The 20,758-nt window shown below is 37.9% G+C and overlaps 1 protein-coding gene across 1 annotated transcript; it reads right to left on the bottom strand.

Annotated features, from left to right (window-relative positions):
* Window positions 1–13,164: 13,164 nt before the first annotated feature.
* Window positions 13,165–20,549, bottom strand: LOC121995051 (receptor-like protein EIX1). The gene is made up of 3 exons (XM_042548896.1): window positions 17,899–20,549; window positions 17,730–17,784; window positions 13,165–13,500 (listed from the first exon to the last, which is right to left on the bottom strand). Exons 1-3 carry the CDS (start codon window positions 20,547–20,549, stop codon window positions 13,165–13,167), a joined length of 3,042 nt encoding a protein of 1,013 aa, XP_042404830.1.
* Window positions 20,550–20,758: the final 209 nt, after the last annotated feature.

Here is a 20,758-nt window from a genome sequence, read left to right as displayed (position 1 = left end):
TTTATTTTCATTTTCTAATTTGCAGCAATCTTTTGTTAGAAGTTTAATGAACTTAAACATTTTGTCGGGAGGAAGAGATCGTACCTGACTTACCTTATCGATCTCGTTGTCCGGTTCTCCCCCTGAATTGCTTCTTTCTTCCAACATGGCTCTCCCTTCATCGATGCTTTCGATGCTCATTTCGGAAGAGCTTGACTCGCAGTCGTCGTCTTGATGACTTGCCATTAGAGCAAGCCCAAAGAATGCCTCGACTTCCGACTCTGACGATGTATCGTCCCACGTCGCCTTTAGGGCCTTTCGCTTTTGGATAGACTTCTTACCCTTCTACTTGTCCTTGTTCTTCAGCTTGGAGCAGTTGTCCTTGACGTGCCCTTCTTCGTCGCAGTGGTAGCAACGGATCGCCCTTTTCTTTTTCCCCTGTGGATGGTTAGTAGATCTAGATTTATAAAGTTTCTTGAATCTTCTTACCATCATTACCATTTCCTCATCGTCAAGAGAAGATTCCGACTCAGGTTCGTCTCTCGAAGTTTTGAGGGCGACATTGTTCTTGGGCTCCTTCATTCCTACACATCTTGACTCATGCACTTCAAATATTGAAAAGAATTCTTCTAATGAAATTTTTTCTAAATCTTTCAAAATGTAAAAGGCATCTACTAGTGATGCCCATTTTGAATTTTTCGAAAACAAATTTAATGCGTACCTTAGCGAATCTCGGTTACTTACCTTTTCTCTGAGATTCGACAGTCCGGTGATGATCTCTTTGATTCTTGAGTGTAGATGTGCAACTGTCTCGTCTTCCCCAAGTCGCAGGCTGGTGAGATGATTGCGAAGTAGATCTCTTCTGGCGAGTTTGGCTTCGGATGTTCCTTCTTGTAGCTCGAGGAACTTCTCCTAAAGTTCCTTTGCCGAGTCGTAGTTTCCGATTCAATTGACTTCTTGTGGTGGAAGAACGCTTAACAGATGGTATTCTACTTTGCCGTTCACTACGTACTTAGCCTGCTCCTTTTTCGTCCATTTATATTTTTCCTTACCCTCTGGAGCTACAAAGCCAAGTTCCATTGTTAAAATTAATTCAAAATCTGTTGTGAAAAAAATACATGCATCAGTTTTTTCCAGGTTGTGAAATCCTCTTCGTATTTCGGCGGGTGGATGCTTGGTCCGACCATTATCTTTGCTTCGATTGGCGGTTAGTCCTCCTGAAGCACCTCGACTTTGATACCACTTGTAGGACTGTTGGCGGCCGGCTAGAAAGTGTTGGTGCAGTTAGCACTAACGATTTAACTCAGGTTTTGATGAATGACAAATCAGGTTAAGTTAGTTTGTTGTTGTCTAACACTTTGATCGAGTGTGTAGGAGAAGTCTAGACAAGTCGACGGGCTGACCGGATGTCTGGCACGAAGCCCAGCTAGGTCGACGGGCTGACCGGATAGCTGACACGAAGTCCAAGCGGGTCGACGGGCTGACCGGACGCTTAGGCACGAAGTCCAGCTAGGTCGACGGGCTGACCGGATAGCTGGCACGAAGTCCAGACGGGTCGACAGGCTGACCGGACGTCTGGCAGGTAAGTGATGTAAGTCACTGGAGGGGAGTGACTGCGAGGACGCGTTCCCGGGAAGGGAACATTAGGCGTCGATCTGGCTTAGATCCATTTCGGATGTCTAAGTCGAGATCGTGACTAGATTCCGGTCTCGGAAAGACGGAATCTAAGTCATACTCTTTTTCTATTACTTTGTTGAACTTTAACTGTGCTAACAATATGTTTTACAGGATATATATTTGCCTCGGACTAACTCTATTTTGCAGGAAAAGGAGTTCCTGGAAATAGGAGGTCCGGGTGCCCGGAGGTAAGTTTTATCCAAACTCACGCGTCGCCACGTGGAGCTTGCTGGTTGGACCTGCCACGTCCCACCAGGGCGCCCGGAAGGGATCCGGGGTGCCCCGAGCCTCATATAAAAGAAGGGTCAGAGGGGAGCTTCAGGACAACAACGAAAAGAAAGTCTTCTACTGCCTGCTCTACTGCTCTGCGCTTCTGCGACGTTAACAAAGTTCCGACAATACGCTCCTTTCCTTTTTTATTAAATTCTTGTCGGTATTTATTTTAACTTTCATTAGCATTCATTGTTTTTGTAATCATTATTTCGAATTGCTAGTGAATTGCCCAACGAAAGTACTCACGGAGTACGGGCCTTCGAGTAGGAGTCGTCACAGGCTCCGAACGAAGTAAAAATTACTGTGTCTATTGTTTTTAAATTCCGCTGCGTTTAACTCTTTTTAACACTATTTTTCGAATCGATATTCACCCCCCGCTCTATCGACGTTTCACGATCCAACAAGTGGTATCAGAGCAGGTACCGCTCTGATTTGGTGCAACCACCAATCAGATAGGGGGTGAAAAGATTTTTTTTCTTTTTTTCTTTACGCTTAATTCTAAGTTGATATTATTATTAATTTGGGAATTTTTTTCTCGTTGCAATTAAATCTAAATTGGTGCAACACCAACTTAGACACAGCTATTATTTTTTTTCTCCCGCACTACTAATCCAAGACCAAGTCTTGGAATATTTTTTCGTTGTTTACTTGTGTGCAGAATGTCTCAACTAGAAGGCTTCAGCATAGTACGTTCTCCCCTATTCAACGGGGATGACTTCTCGTACTGGAAGAAAAGAATGGAGGTGTACCTAAAGACGGATTACGATCAATGGTTCAACATTATAAATGCCTACCAAGCTCCAACCGACAACTCTGGAAATCCACTAGACACGGAACAGTGGACTCCGGACATGAGGAAAAAGGCGTCCACGGAAAACAAAGCAATCAATACGCTACACTGCGACCTAACACGAGAAGAGCTGAACCGGGTCGGACCGCATCAGAATGCTAAAGAATTATGGGACAAATTGATCGAGCTGCACGAAGGAACAAGTGACGCAAAGGTAATGAAAAAAGATTTACTTTTGAATAAAATATTTAATATAAAAATGTAGGAAGCGGAAACGGCAAGTCAACTGCACGCGAGAATCAAGGACATCCTCAACAGACTCCACGCGATAGGCCATCAGATGGAAAACAAAGATTTAATAAGGTACGCACTAAATGCCTTTCCTTGTAATAGCTTGTGGGCATCAATCGTAGATGCCTACAAAATTTCGAAAAATTTATCTAAGTTAAAATTAGACGAGCTTTTCTGTGAGTTAGAATTACATGAACAAACTAATGCTGGAGCCGAGAAAAGTATTGCTTTATTTGTAATGACTCGACCCTTTGGCCTCTAGGGCGGCCCTTGTGGCGGCCCAACTGGTGGCCCTTATGTCGTCGGCCCATTTGGCGACCTCTCATGTCGTCGACCGACGACCCTTGGCCGTGCCGTTACTCACTTAGACTTTCCACCCCTGGCCAGTGGATTTTTGCCTTCCCCAGGATTCGAACTCTAGACCTCCAGGCTTAAGTACTAGAGTTTATGAATCCTGGTAACCAAGTGAGATGAAAGTCTAAGTGAGTAACGGCACGGCCAAGGGTCGTCGGTCGACGACATGAGAGGTCGCCAAATGGGCCGACAAAGGGTCGAGTCGTTACAATAAAAGGCGCCTTTTTTATTGTAACGACCCGACCCATTTGGCGGCCCATTTGGCAGCCCATTTGGCGACCCTCGGGTCGTCGACCGTCGATCGTGTCGTTATTCACTAGGACTTTCCACCCCTGACAGTGGATTTTTGCCTCCCCTGGGATTCGAACTCTAAACCTCCAGGCTTAAGTATTAGAGTTTATGAATCCTGGTAACCAAGTGACCCGACCCTCTTGACTCATTTGACGGCCCATTTGGCAACAATCCTGGGGGAGGCAAAAATCCACTGCCAGGGGTGGAAAGTCCTAGTGAGTAACGACACAGCTAAGGGTCGTCGGTCGACGACATGAGAGGTCGCCAAATGGGCCGACGACATAAGGGCCGACGGTCGACGACCCGAGGGTCGCCAAATGGGCCACCAAATGAGCCAAGAGGGTCGGGTCGTTACATTATTTGCAGGTTCATTCAAAGAAAAGAAGAGCAAGTCTGAATCTGAAGAAGATTCCGGTCAAGATTCCGAAGACGAAGAATACCTCGTGAACTTGGTAAGAAAAATGTTCACCAGGAGAAAAAGGAGCTTCAGCAAAAAGGACCTTCAAAAGATCAGTTCTCCCGCGGAACAGAAGAATGTGACTTGCTTCGGATGCAACAAAAAGGGGCACTACAAGAGCGAATGTCCAAGACTGAAGTTCGACAAACCGAAGCCAACCAAAAAGAAGGCCCTCAAAGCAACGTGGGATGACTCCTCGGACGAATCGGAGGTAGAAGAGCAGAAACACCAGAGCCACCTCGCGCTGATGGCCCGCGAAGCTGAAACGGAAGACGAGTCAGGAGATGAATCGGAAGACGGGTCGGAACCCGAATCAAGCCACGAGTCCGTACTCGTTTCCGAAGGCCCGGATGAGGTATATTTCAATTTAAACAAAAAATTCTTTAAAATTATTTCTTGCTCAAATAGTAAGTTAATTAAAATAGAAAATAAAAATAAATCACTCCTTGAGGAAAATCAAGACCTCAAGGAACAAATAAAAAATTCAAATCCAACTCAAGATCTAATACTTGAAGAGAATTCATCATTAAAATCAGAAATTAATAACTTAAAAGAAATACTAGAAAAATTCACTACAAGATCAAAAAATCTAGACTTAATCCTGAACAATCAAAAAGCATGTTATAATAAAACCGGACTTGGATACAAGTTGAACTCAAATAAAACCTTTAAGTCATTAATAACCCAATACAAATCAACTAATCAAGCTTGGGTTCCGAAAGCGTGTTTAACCACGCAAGTAGGAATGAATCAATATTACATACCTAAAGAAAAAATATATTATATAAACTCGAATAAACCAAATCAAAAACCAAAATACAAGTCAAAGAAATAAAAAACTCAACAAAATATAAATTATCACCAAGTTAATTATAATTATAAAAGAAATCGACACAAACCTAAAGCGAAAATTTAAAGGCCAATAATTCAGGGGGAGGCTCCAGAATAGCTGACACCTCCAAAACTAACTTACCCGACAGGGTAACCTAAACAAACTAACCCGGCAGGGTAATTATGATTAGTTAAAAAGAGACCAAGTTTAACTTGAATCATGCTACTGGTGAAGTTTTTGGATGATAGTACGTTAGGGAAGCTTGGGCATCGCATGTCTAGAAAGATATGGTTTCGATCTGGTGCATTTGGCCAAGTGGAACTGACCGAAGCTACCCTTAAATGGATCCTAACTAGTTAGACCAAGATTTAGTACTAAGCTCCGTGGATAGGACTATTCGAAAGGTTGGTTACTTCTAATGACGTCCATGTGACTCACCAAGCTTAGAAGTTTATCCGAAGAATGCCTATTTGTAGAGACCAAAGCTAAACCTGAATCTAACACAAGTTAAACCAAACTCTATAATTAAAATCCAACTCATCTCATAAAATTATAGGATTCCCTGATTGAAAACTTAAATCGGGTGAGATGACTAAGGATCAAAATTAAATTTTGAATTAAAATTAAATTTCAAATTTCAAATGAATTAAAATTAAATTTTGAATTTCAAATTAAATTAAATTAAAATTAAATTTCGAATTTCAAATGAATTAAAATTAAATTTTGATTTTCAAATTAAATTAAATTAAAATTAAATTTCAAATTTCAAATGAATTAAAATTAAATTTTGAATTTCAAATTAAATTAAATTAAAATTAAATTTCGAATTTCAAATTTAAGTTAAATTTTGAATTAAAACGAAATTCTTTTAAATTTATTTTAAACTTTAAAAATTATTTTAACTTTAAAAATTATTTTAACTTTAAAAATTATTTTAACTTTAACTTTAAAAATTACTTTAAAAATTATTAACTTTAAAAATTATTTTAAAAAATTATTTTAACTTTAAAAATTATTTTAACTTTAAAAATTATTAACTTTAAAAATTATTTAAAAAAAATTTATTTTAACTTTAAAAATTATTTTAACTTTAAAAATTATTTTAACTTTAAAAATTATTTTAACTTTAACTTTAAAAATTACTTTAAAAATTATTTTAACTTTAAAAAATTATTTTAACTTTAAAAATTATTTTAAAAATTATTTTAACTTTAAAAATTATTTTAAAAAATTATTTTAACTTTAAAAATTATTTTAACTTTAACTTTAAAAATTACTTTAAAAATTATTTTAATTTTAAAAATTATTTTACCTTTAAAAAATTATTTTAACTTTAAAAATTATTTTAAAAATTATTTTAACTTTAAAAATTATTTTAACTTTAAAAATTATTTTAACTTTAAAAATTATTTTAACTTTAACTTTAAAAATTACTTTAAAAATTATTTTAACTTTAAAAAATTATTTTAACTTTAAAAATTATTTTAAATTATTTTAACTTCAAAAATCATTTTAACTTTAAAAAATTATTATAACTTTAAAATTTATTTTAAATTTAACTTTAAAAATTTATTTTTTTAAAAAAATTTTAACTTAAAAAATTTTAACTTTAAAAATTTTATATTTAACTTATAAATTTGACTTTAAAATTTTTTTTCTAAACTTAAAAATTATTTTAAAAATTATTTAAAAAAAAAACACTTTTAAAAATCATTTTTAAAATTTTAAAAATTATTTTAAAAATTCTTTTAAAACCTTTTAAAAATTATTTTAAAAATCTCTTAAAAACTATTTTAAAAATTCTTTAAAAACTATTTTAAATTCTTTAAAATCTAATTTAAAAATTCTTTAAAAACTATTTTAAATTCTTTAAAAACTATTTTAAAAATTCTTTAAAAACTATTTTAAAAATTCTTTAAAAACTATTTTAAAAAATTCTTAAAAACTATTTTAAAAAATTCTTAAAAACTATTTTAAAAAAATTCTTTAAAAACTATTTTAAAAATTCTTTAAAAATTATTTTAAAAAATTCTTTAATAACTATTTTAAAAAATTCTTGAAAAACTATTTTAAAAAATTCTTGAAAAACTATTTTAAAAAGTCTTTGAAAACTATTTAAAAAATTCTTTAAAAACTATTTTAAAAATTCTTTAAAAATTATTTTAAAAATTCTTTAAAAACTATTTTAAAAATTCTTTAAAAACTATTTTAAAAATTCTTTAAAAACTATTTAAAAAAATTCTTTAAAAACTAATTTAAAAAATTCTTTAAAAACTATTTTAAAAAATTCTTTAAAAACTATTTTAAAAATTCTTTAAAAACTATTTAAAAAAATTCTTTAAAAACTAATTTAAAAAATTCTTTAAAAACTATTTTAAAAAATTCTTTAAAAACTATTTTAAAAATTCTTTAAAAACTATTTTAAAAAATTCTTTAAAAACTATTTTAAAAAATTCTTTAAAAACTATTTTAAAAATTCTTTAAAAACCATTTTAAAAAATTCTTCAAAAACTCTTTTAAAAATTCTTTAAATACCATTTTAAAAAATTCTTTAAAAACTATTTTAAAAAATTCTTTAAAAACTATTTTAAAAATTCTTTAAAACTATTTTAAAAAGTCTTTAAAAACTATTTTAAATTTTTTTAAAAAATTATTTTAAAAAATTCATTAAAAGCTATCTTAAAATTCTTTAAAAAAAATCATTTAAAAAATTATTTAAAAACCCTTTTAAAAAATTATTTTTAAAATATTTTAAACATTATTTTAAAAACTCATTTAAAAATTATTTTAAAAATTCATTTAAAAAATTATTTAAAAACTCTTTTAAAAATTATTTTAAGCTAAAAATTATTTTTTTTTATCTTAAAAAAAATATTTTTAAAATCATTTTAACTTAAAAATTATTTTAACATAAAAATTATTTTAACTTAAAAATTATTTTAACTTAAAATTATTTTAATATAAAAATTATTTTAATTAACTTAAAAAATATTTTTTTAACTTTAAAATTATTTCAAAAATTATTTTAAAAACTTTTAAAAATAATTTAAAAAAAAACTATTTTAAAAATCGTTTTAAAACTATTTTAGAAATTATGTATCATTTTAAAAAATTCTTCTTATTTTTTCACTATAATAAAATTCTGTTAACTTAAAAAAAAAGTAATAATAATAAGTTATCTCTATAGATTATTTTCACTTTAAAAATTATTATTTTGACTTTAAACTCATTTTTAATCTTAAACATCATTTTAACCTTAAAATTATTTTTTAATTTAACTTAACTGAAAATTAAATCTTAAATTAAAACTTAATATTTAAATTACAATTAAAATTAGAAATTTTAACTTAAACTTAAAATTGAACTTAAATTTAAATTAACCACTAATATTAATTTAAATCTAAATTCAAAACTGAATCAAACGTATGTTAATTGACATAAAACATATTATAAAAATCATTTTCCTTTTAAATGCTGTTTTAGAAATCCCTTTTAAAAAAAATTAATAAATAAATAAAAATAATAATAATAATTATAACTAACACTTTCATTAACCAACTCAATCAAGTAATATGAAATTTATATTATTTCACTAAGTATTAAATTATTAAATCAAGTAAAAACTAATCAATAAATTATTGATAATGCTTAACTGTTATTGAATTAATAAAATCTTATCTTATTTAACTTTAAACTAAAGTTAAGCGTCTGAATCTAAAATTAATTAATCATTGATTAATCAAATTCAAATAAACAATTATACCAAGGATAAAGAAATAATAATATAAGTGTTACTAAATTAGATAAATATGTTAGGGCTTTGAAATTTAACACAACCAAACCTTAGTATTAACTTAAGGGGGAGATATTAAATTGAGGGGAGTAACCAATTCAGGGGGAGGTTCAATTTTTTTTCCTTTTTAAATCCCCTAAAAAAAATTAATAAATTAAAGGAGAGTAATAAATTAAAGGAGTATCAAATTCAGGGGGAGTTTTTTTTTCTCCTTAAGTGTTATTTTTTCTCTTTAAAATCTCTTTATAAAATTCTACCCCAATTACTTTGAAAATCTTATATTAAAAATTCTTAGCAAATATTTTCAAAAGCTTTATTTTAGATATCGGGTTTAGGGGGAGGATTAAATCAACACTTAGCACCTAAATTATTCTCTCCACCTTAAACATAAAGTTTTTACAAACTTAGTCAGTATTGAAAAGTAGATTTTTTCTTCAAACTTAGTTTTGAAATCCTTAATCTTAAAAACTTATCCTTATAAACCTATTCTTGAAAACTAGTTTCTATAAAACTAAATTCTTCAATTTGACTTTATAAACTGAGGTTCTGAAAATTGAATCCTTTGCAAACTCAGTCTTGAAAAGTAAATTTATTCAAACTCCGTCTTGAAACTTTGATTTTGAAAACTCATGGTTGAAAAGTGTTTCAAAGTTGAAACACATTTTGAAAATCTAAACCTTGAAATTTTTGGTTTTAAAAACACATGTTTGAAAAGTGTTTTTAAAGTTGAAACTTATTTTGAAAATTTAATCTTAAAATTCTCTTTCTTAAGTTTTGCAAAGTCAATTTATTTTGCAAAAATTATCTTTCAAAATTACTCAAAATGTACTAAATACTAAGTTATGTTACTAAATTAGCTATTTTCAAAACTTAGTTATTTTACAAAAGTTAAGAAACGAAAGCTAAATTACTCCCCTAGGTTAACTTGCCATTATTTTTTACTTTGTCTGAAGTCTGTATTTATGTTTACTTGACATTAATTCTTTTGATGAATGACAAATGGGGAGGGTTAGGTGGTTAAGTTAGCTAAAACCAAACTGAAAATACAAACTAACTTAAAAATCCACATAAATGCATGTTGTTACTTGTTCTTTTCTTGCATATGTTTTCACTAACTTAACCAGGTTGTCATTCCATCAAAAAGGGGGAGATTGTTGATTCGGTTAGCACTAACGATTTAACCCAGGTTTTGATGAATGACAAATCAGGTTAAGTTAGTTTGTTGTTGTCTAACACTTTGATCGAGTGTGTAGGAGAAGTCTAGACAGGTCGACGGGCTGACCGGATGTCTGGCACGAAGCCCAGCTAGGTCGACGGGCTGACCGGATAGCTGGTACGAAGTCCAAGCGGGTCGACGGGCTGACTGGATGCTTAGGCACGAAGTCCAGCTAGGTTGACTGGCTGACCGGATAGCTGGCACGAAGTCCAGACGGGTCGACGGACTGACCGGACGTCTGGCAGGTAAGTGAGGTAAGTCACTGGAGGGGAGTGACTGCGAGGACGCGTTCCTGGGAAGGGAACATTAGGCGTCGATCCGGCTTAGATCCATTTCGGATGTCTAAGTCGAGATCGTGACTAGATTCCGATCTCGGAAAGACGGAATCTAAGTCATACTCTTTTTCTATTACTTTGTTGAACTTTAACTGTGCTAACAATCTGTTTTACAGGATATATATTTGCCTCGGACTAACTCTATTTTGCAGGAGAAGGAGTTCCTGGAAATAGGAGGTCCGGGTGCCCGGAAGGGATCCGGGCGCCCGGAAGGGATCCGGGCGCCCGGAAGGGATCCGGGCGCCCGGAAGGGATCCGAGCGCCCGGAGGTAAGTTTTATCCAAACTCGCGCGTCGCCACGTGGAGCTTGCTGGTTGGACCTGTCACGTCCCACCAGGGCGCCCGGAAGGGATCCGGGGCGCCCCGAGCCTCATATAAAAGAAGGGTCAGAGGGGAGCTTCAGGACAACAACGAAAAGAAAGTCTTCTACTGCCTGCTCTACTGCTCTGCACTTCTGCGACGCTAACAAAGCTCCAACAATACGCTCCTTTCCTTTTTTATTAAATTCTTGTCGGTATTTGTTTTAACTTTCATTAGCATTCATTGTTTTTGTAATCATTATTTCGAATTGCTAGTGAATTGCCCAACGAAAGTACTCACGGAATACGGGCCTTCGAGTAGGAGTCGTCACAGGCTCCGAACGAAGTAAAAATTACTGTGTCTATTGTTTTTAAATTTCGCTGCGTTTAACTCTTTTTAACACTATTTTTCGAATCGATATTCACCTCCCCTCTATCGACGTTTCACGATCCAACAGAAAGGGGGTTGAATAGCCTGTAAAATAAAAGAACACCCTTCTCGAATTCTCAACAGAACACTTGCATAAAAGTAATAGCAGAAAATAAATAAATAAAAAAATGAGCCACATCGGGATTGACTTGGTTACAACCGGGGAGGTTGTTAATCCAAGGAAGATGATCGTACTTAAAAAAACTCCTTCAGGCGGAGAAGCCTCGTACAACGATGAAGCACAAAGGAAAGAAGCTAAACTACAATTGAGAGCGCATAAGTGTTGGAATTACAATTTCTGAGTTGTTGAAAATCTTGTAGACCAAAGCTATATTTATAGCCTTGGTCGGGGCGCCTGAAAGGATTCCGGGCGTCCTCGGGGGGATAAAACTTTATCCCCAACGTTCAGATCGAGTCAAAGCTCGATCCTGTGAAAAAGTCAACTTCGGGCGCCCTGGTACGTTCCGGGCGCCCTGGTCAACTCCGGGCGCCCCAGACCCAAAAGTCAACTCTTGTTGATTTTTTCGGTCCGGGTCCTCTGCTCTGGCTCTGGTTGCCTCGGTCCGGGTCTTCAACTCCGGATTCGCTTGCTTGGGTGATCTCAGACATCCGGAAAAGGGCTTACCCGAACCCAACTTCTGGTCTTCTCGAGCAGGCTTCCGCTCTAGCTTCTCGTCCCTCGGAATCGCTGTGTGCTTCCTTCTCGTCCGCCAACGTACTCATCCGCAGTCTTCGTCCCTCGGTCGCACCTCGTGCCGACCTTCTCGCTAGCTGCGTCTCTTGCTCCCCGAGCAATCTTCCTCTCCGGCTTTCATCCCTCGGAACCACTGCACGCTTCCTTCTCGTCTGCTGGTGAACTCTTTCGCAGCGCCTCGTCCCTCGGACGCACCGCGTGCCGTCCTTCTCGCTAGCTGCGTCTTCCGCTCGACTACCTATGCTCCTAAGCTCCTGCACATTTAGACACAAGATTAGAAACACACAGGACCTAACTTAACTTGTTGATCACACCAAAACAACCTTGGGGTTCCAACAACATCATCAACCTAGATTACTAGGACACAGTTTCATTCTATAATCAACAACACACCATATAAATAATATCATTTCCCAACTTATCGGGCCTATTGATTTAACGAGCTAAATCACACCCTTTGATAAATCAAAGAAATAAATATTAAGTATACGTGTTTGTTATTATATTATGATTAAGAGTACACACTTCCATAATAACAGAGGTATTGTTCTTTTATATAGTCAGTATAAAAAGATACTACCTTAAATGGTCCTGCTCAATACACTCATAGTGTACTAGTATAATTTATTAGCCAAGATAAACTAATACCTAATTATACTACAATCACTCCAATGATTTGTCCCATTCTATCTTGGTTGTGAATAACTGTTTATAATTTATAAGGAAGTAATAACATGAACTTCTGTGTGTCTCCTCACAACATGTTATCTTTAATATAAATTCAATGGACAACTACATTTCGTATAAATGTAGACATTTGACCAATGTGATTCTTAAATGTTTATACAAAAAGCTAAACTTTTAGTATACACTCTAACATGCGCTTTGTCTGCTTTGCGCCGAGCAGCCTGAGCCTCTTTTATGTTGATATAGCTAGCGGCCTTCCCAAGCATCTCGTCGAAGTTCTTCACGGGATCCCGAATGAGGTCTCAGAAGAACTCCCCCTCCACTAACCCATGAGAGAAGGCGCTCATCAGTATTTTAGAGGTGGCTGATGGAACGTCCTGAGCCACCTAGTTGAAGCGCTTGATATAACTTCGTAAGGGCTTGACTGGCCCTTGCTTAAGAGCAAAGAGACAATGGTCAGTTTTTTGGTACTGTCTATTGCTGGCGAAGTGGCGCAAGAAGACAATTTTGAAATCGTGGAAACAAGTGATGGACCCATTTGACAATTCATCAAACAATTTCTGTGCCAAGCTAGAAAGAGTGTTCGGAAACACTCAGCACTTAATAGCGTCGCTATACTGGTGTAATAACGCTGTGTTCCGGAACTTACGGAGTTGGTCCTCTGGATCCTTACTGCCATCATACTCTCCAATGGCTGAGGGCTTGTATCCCTTCGGCAATCTCTCTTCTAATACCCTTAGAGAGAAGGGAACTTGCTCATCAGATTCTACTCGAGGCTCCTAGCCTTCCCCTTCTTCGAATCCCTGGGTGGGGAGCTTTCTGCCATAGAGGCATGTGGTTCCTCTTTCTTATTATAATAGTCCGGGCCCTTATGGTAGTAGTCCGAGACTGGCTCTCGGTAGAAAACCGGGGGTAATTCCTCATGTTGCTTCCTCTTAGACCCTCTATCTAAAATGTGGGTCGGGTCTTTGGAAACAGTGGGCATTTTGTATAGTTGTGAGGTCGTGGTCTGTTTTTCGGAAGCCTCTCTTCTCTTTGCTTCCCTGAACAGCTCGTACTCCCCTGCTGTCATGGTCACGTTGATTTGTCCAGTATCCTCTATCTTCACGTTCCAGAACAGGTGAAGCAGTTTCCCATAGACAATGTCAAATTTATCCTGTCCGGAATCTGAGTCAGACGAGGGACGGGTGATCTGTTGAGGACGCTGATGGAGGGGCGACTCATATGCCTTTTTCGTACGTGCTTCCAAAAATAGACTCCTATGTGGTGCTTATGGATGATGATGACTGCGCCGGCAGTACCTAAGCTCTGCACACACTCAGACAGGCACACGGGCGTTAGAGGCCAGAAACCAGGGGAAAAGTCCCTAGAGCAGGCCTTCCGACGTTCAAGTCAAGTAGTTTTTCCCCAGAAGAACAGTGTACGAAGCAGAAGAAAAGTAGAAGATAAGTACGAATGTGCAAGAGAGAGTACCTACAAAAGGGTGAGGTTCTTCCTTTTTATATGACACTGCGTACCTTCTGGATCCTGACTAATGTCAGAGAATGTCGGGTGTCAGGACTTGTCGAGTGATGGAGGATGCATGACATCCTCCTATAGCCTAAAGGAAGGTTCCATTCGCAGGTGATGACAGACCGTTGGAATATTCCCTGACATTTGGCAGTTATTCTCTGGCAGGCGGTTACGATTCTCTGACTTTATTATCCTGTAGCGCTTTCTGTCCAGACCAAAAAGGAATAGGGCAGTCTTCGATGACCAGCCGGGTATAACACCTGGTCTGGATTTGGAAGGTCGAGGTTGTCGAAAGATAGTCACAGCGTTGGTTAGGGGTTAGCTGACCGAGAGTTTTAACTGACTGGGAGCATCGGGTTTATGTGCCGCTAGGGCGTGAGAGCCCCACCCATCAAATTCTGGTTAGATGTCATCCTACTGCCTACCCCGACGTTTCAGATCTGGAATACCGATCTGTTCGAAGCCGGCTAGGAATCAGGTTGCTGACATCATTCCCGACCTGTTGACTGCCACGTACCCTTGACTTTTGACTGCCACGTACCCTTGACTTCTTACTGTCATATACTCTTGACTTCTGATTGTCACGTCTTTATTGGACCCCCCTCATCATGCACCGTATCACACATGCTTAAGATTATTAGAGGATGAACTCAATATGACACTGCAAGATGAAAGCCATCATCCATCGTCTGAATAAACTCATTCGGTACAATTGAGATCAAGCTCAATGAAAGGAAGGTAAAGCTATAATTTAATATGATTGTTGCATAAAACAAAGTAAATAGGGAAATATAGCTTATTATCAAATGAGTTCTCATAAATCAGTATTGATGTTATCAATCAATTGATGTTTTGCATGTCTCAGTTGATACTTTTACACATCTGAATACTAGTTTTTGAAAGATTTGCCAATTGTACAAGGAAAGCCATCATTGAGTGTCTTCATATTGTTCTTTTGACATTTAGCCTTGTATTCAAAAATGATTGTGTTGATATACAAATAATCTATTGCTGAAGATATACAGGGTATTAGCTGAATTTAAATTGCTCTAAATTAAATTCAACTTACAGTAGAGATGACCTGAGCGGATAATCTCAGGTTGCCGGCAGGGGCTGGTTTCTGCTATGAGCCGAAGAATTACCGAGCAAGAAGATTGGCTGAGCTGACGGGCCGAGCTGATAGGCCGAGCTGACGGGCTGAGCTGACAAGCCAAGCTGACGGGTGGATCGGCCGAGCAGATGGGTCAACAGAGAGGAGAGAGGATCGGGTGAGCTGACAGGCTGAGTTGACAGGCCGAGCTGACGGCCGAGCTAACTGGCCGAGTTGATGGCGGATCGGCTGAGCAGATGGGTCGACAGAGAGGAGAGCGGATCGGCTGAGTTGACAAACTGAGCTGACGGGGGATCGGCAGAGAGGATAGCGGATCGGCTAAGCCGACAGGCCGAGCTGACAGGCCGATCTGACGACCGAGCTGACGGCCGAGCTGACTGGTCGAGCTGACGGCGGATCGGCTGAGCAAATGGGTCGGGAGAGAGGAGAGTGGATCGATTGAGCTGACAGGCTGAGCTGACGTGCCGAGCTGATAGGCCGAGCTGACGGGCGAATTGGCCGCATAGATGGGACGGCAGAGAGGAGAGCGGATCGACCAAGCTGACAGGCCGAACTGAGGGACCGAGGCCTGCGAGTCGCAGTTTCCTTGAAACAGATTCGCCTACCTCCAGTTGTGCTTCGAGGGTTACACGGGACGTCTGTTTCCCAGGATACAACGATCGACCGTGAATCCGACCAAGCACTGGCGGTCACGGTAAGCTGAGTGGTACCCGAATGCTATCGCGGACACTTTGCCGAGCAGGAGTTATACGACAGAGTAGGGGAATGAGGAGGAGAGCTTCTGCTTTCTTTGCTGTGTCCCTCTGCCCATGATCGGAGCCTCCTTATATAGGAGCTCAGATCAACGGCAACGTTAATGGTCGATTAATGACCATTACTCGCCGAGCAGTGAAACGTCCACCGTTTCACTCATTATTCCTCGGTCGTTTTGCTTTTGCATTAATCTCGAATTTAATGCAGCAAAAAGATCAACGTGGCAAAATGTTGGTTGCTCCACTTGAGTAAATCTTTGCCCCGACCGATCCAACATTCGTGTGCGCTAAGTCGTGCTCGCATATGAGTCAACTTGGTTCAATGTAATCCGAGCCCTGGATTTCACCTCTTGCGCATCCACTTGTGAAAGAGAGTCTCTCCCCATGCATTTGTTCACATCCTCAATGTATGTGAATCAATATAAACCAACAAAGATGTCAAGAAACTCTCAATGTGGGACTAAAGTCCCATGCACAATAGAGCTTCTTCTCTTCCCCTCTTCTCCATTCACACTTATTCAACAGATTGATCTTCCTATAAGCAATCACTATGAAGGGAATATACGCGGTTTAATCGACTTGGCTTAAATAGCAATAACGAAATATTTGAATGACAAAAGTTTGATGTTTAGAACAATGTTGCACATAATGACTCTTTGCCTAATGAAAGTCACTTGTGTAGTTAGTTTTTTCAGTTTGCTGCCAAACTGATGAACTATTACTCCACTTGTCGCTTGAGTCAGACATGGAGTTACCTTGCGCAACACTGTTTTGATGTCAAACTTTGTTTTTATTCAATCACTTATTTATAATTATTTAAACTAAGTCAATTAAGCCACATACATCTTTTTCATAATCATTGATTAGGTAGATCATCTATTTCTGATGCACTAGGCTTGATGCTAAAAGAACAATGTGAAGAACCTCAATGATGACTTGCCTTGTTATAGTTGGTGAAACTTTTAAAGATTACTACTCAAATGTGAAGATATATCAACTGAGATATGCGAAGATATCAATTATTTAATAACACATTGATTTAGGAAAATTCTTTTGATAATAATACTGCTATTTCTCTGTTTCCTTGGATTTCTGCAACTGCCATCTCAAGTATTAGCTTTGTTTACTTTCCATTATTCCAACTGACATCATAAAGAATGATGCACTGGAATTTTTTCAGCAAGCATAGTGAATTGTTTGAAAAGAGCTAGATCTTATCATTTTGTTGATGTTGCTCGATGAAGGCTCACTTCAGGCGGTCTCCAATGGGATTAATCATATCAACAAGAAAGCAAGCTATTTTTTTTTTGTAACCGGATATCCAGTTCTTGTGAGCTGACCAATCTCAATATGGATAGTCCGGCTCCACATTCCGCTTACCAAGTAAATTGGAAAGTGCTAGTGATTGTCCATCCGGAGTGGCCAACTATCTAGGTTTGTTATCGCACTGGAAGAAAATGATCTGTTGAGATTTGAACCGTAGATGTCCGGTTAACGGCTGGGAGTGACTGTTACACCAAAGTCCGGAGGCAACTGGAAAGCAAGCTATAGCTAATATAGCTGCTAGAGATGATGCAGTTGTCATACATCTTTTTGATTTTTTTTCAACTCTCGCAATCAGTATTTTGCCTCTGGCAAGAAAAAGAAAAACTCAATTATCATGCATACAGTTTAGACAAAGGATATTAGATGATAGCCAAAAAGATTCATACACGTAAAAAAAAAATACTGAGCAAGTTAAATACAAGTAAACACACATCAATGTCCAATCTACAAGGTTCGGTTTCCACATTATATTACATTGTTCTAATCACTTACAATATTTATTTAATGCTGCAAGATTCTGTTTTAAGCACAAACAATGCATCCCCTACTTCAACGATGTTGGTTGCAAGATATCTCTTCAGTATTGGCCTGGGGACAGGCAGGCAGAAGCGTAGGGGGTGAGCAAATCACCTTTTTGCCACCGTGTTGGTTGCAAGATGGAAATCGCCATTGGTTTACCCTGACACTGTGATAAAATTTGTCAATTATTTCAAAGTAGTAATACCTCCAACTTTTCCTGCATAGAGGGATAAGCACACCCGAAAGTCCCACAAGAAATCCTACTAGACAGCCAACATACACGAAAGCCAATTCAGACCCATAATCCATGGCTTCTCTGTCCACAACAGCGGTAGCCGAGCAATTGTTCGAAACTGGAGGTCCACAGAGATAGGCATTGCCAGCATAAATATAGGGGTCATCAAGCGTTTGGAGCTGATTGCTTGATGGTATCCTTCCTGATAAGTTGTTGTAAGACAGATTCAAGTGGTTGAGCATACTCAATCTTGACAAGCTTTCAGGAATGACACCTGACAAATTGTTGAATGACAGATCAAGTGTCTCCAAGTACCGTATCCCAGCAAACATATCTGGAATTCTGTCTTGCAGTTTATTTCTTGACAGATTCAACGTTTGAAGTGCCACGAGTGCTCCGAGTTCTTGGGGGATTTTGCCAGTTAGATCATTACTGGAAAGATCTATACTCTTTACAAGATCTAGGGTGCTCGTCGAATATCCGAGTTCCTGTCCCTTTGCAGAAAGTGTAATGCTTACTGTTGGCTGAAGAATGAACTTTGGGAAGCTTCGTATTACAATCGAGTTTGGGACAGAAATATATTTCGAAATGGAAACCATCGCGCTAAAATTTCCAAATGAGCTCGGTATCAACCCTGATAGTTGGTTATTGGAGAGATCAACGATGTGCAGGTTACTCAACTGTGCAAGCTGTGGAGGAATGCTACCGGAGAGCGTATTCGAGTGAAGCCTGAGGATCGCTAGAACTTGCAAACTAACTCCGATCCATATCGGTATGTTTCCAGATAACTTGTTCTCACCAAGATCCAGAACAGTCAGCGAACTGCAATTCTGCAATGATGGAGGCAATTCTCCAGACAGGCTGTTATTATTCAAGTTCAAATATATCAAATCTTGGCATACAGCAAAGCTAGGAATCCATCCTGAGAGATTATTATTGGACAGCCTCACGAAGAAGAGCATTGATGAATTCAAACATGGAGGGATTTCCCCTTGTATTTGGTTGTTTGAAAGATCAAGGTAATACAAATGTGTCATATTGCAGAAGTAGGATGGCATGCTTCCATTGATTTGATTATTTGCTAATAACAAAAATGAAAGATTTTCTGCGGCTGATGTAGTTGGTAGTGACCCTGACAATTCATTATTAGAAAGATTAAGTATTCGCATCCAACTCGGCAAATTTGGAACACCCCCTTGAAGCATGTTAGAACTTGCCATAATGATTTGTAGCTCCTCCATGCCTTCCAAGGATTCTGGCAAACTGCCACTTATCTTATTATGTGAGATATCTAATGCACCAAGGGCTGGCCAAGAGCTCCAAAACCAATCTGGTAAAGCTTCTTCTATGCTCGCATTCGACAAATCCAACGACACAATCAATCTCTGCCGCTGGAGCCATCGGGGAAAATGAGCTCCCAGGTTACAAGAACTGAGTCCGATGTGTTTGAGTTGCATAGCATTCCACTCCTCATTGATCGAAATCGACAAGGAGTTGTTGGACAAATACAATGTTTCCAGTGCTGTTAAATTGGCAAGATGGAGTTCGGAGACAGAACCTTGTAATGAATTAGAAGATAGATCAAGATAGGCCAAATTGGAAAGGCTTCCAATCTCAACGGGAAACGGACCATTCAAGGAGCAAAAACTGAGGTCAAGGTGAGTGAGATTTGTCATGTGCATTAGCCAATCAGGAACACCACCACTCATGTTGTTATAGCTGAAATCAAAGGTGTTTAGATGGACGAGGTTTGTTATTGATGGTGAAATAGTTCCTCCATCTAAATTATTGCCTCCAAGAATCAAAGTATCAAGGGACGTCATGTTCCCAATTGCAGCAGGTACCCGGCCATAGAATTCATTACTTTCTAGATCTAAATACGAGAGGCTGTTGAATTCCCACAGCCAAGTTGGTAAGGTGGACTTGAAGAAATTGGACGCGAGGTCAAGAATCTCTAGAGCCGTGAGGTTGACAAAGGAAAGAGAAGAAGGGACCACGGAAAGATCACAGTTTCGTAAGCGTAATGCCTCCAGTGAGTGCAACATATTCACTGCTTGTAGCCATTCATGGGAGGCTGCACTCAGATTCACAGAGTTCATGTCGAGATACCTCAGAGAAGCGAGTTGTTTTAGCCACTCCATGCTATCAACTCTGGTATTCAACTCATTCGTTGCAGCGTAGGACCAGTATGATCTCAGATCAAGATAGAGGAGGGTCGACAAGTTTCCAAGCTGTGCAGGAATTGTCCCGCCAAAATTTGTCCAAGAAAGATCAAGATACCTCAAGCTACCGAAGGAGCCAACAAACTGCGGGATTTGGGTGCCTCCGAAGTCATTGTAAGTGAGGTTGAGTCGACTCAAATATGTCAAGGAGAGCAAGGATGGATTGAGGAGCTGACCCAATAAAGCCGTTTGGTAGTTGAAGTAGTCATCGTTTTCGAGGTTGAGCTCCACAACATGCACATGACTCGATATGTTTTGGCACACCACGCCGCTCCATCTGCAACAGTCTACTTGGCCTTGCCATGAAGACAAGCGGTTGGCGGGATCGATGACACCGTCTTTGAAGGTGAGAAGGGCGTCGCTCTCCGCCTTGGAACAACCTGCGAGTGTCGTAGCCTTCGCGATTGGGAAGAAGGAGATGCTGGCTCCTAGAACCACAAGGAGGCAGAGAAAGGGGTGGTAGAGCCGCGCCATTGTTACCTTCTTCATGTACGTTATCTTCTCGAGCTTGTGAATATATATAAATTTTATCCTGCACATCCATTTGATGCACGCTCCTAGATGATCCTCACATGTCCGAGTCCCATTAAATCATTTGTAATCTTAAAGGCAAGACAAAGTCTAATGGGTATAATTGGGAGCTTAAAAAAACAAATTAAAAACAAAAAATCAAAAGATACGAT

The sequence above is a fragment of the Zingiber officinale genome, chromosome 6A (genome assembly GCF_018446385.1).
Source record: "Zingiber officinale cultivar Zhangliang chromosome 6A, Zo_v1.1, whole genome shotgun sequence".
NCBI lineage: Eukaryota > Viridiplantae > Streptophyta > Magnoliopsida > Zingiberales > Zingiberaceae > Zingiber > Zingiber officinale.
Note: the sequence above shows the minus strand (reverse complement) of the source record. Positions and strands in the feature narration are given on the sequence as shown.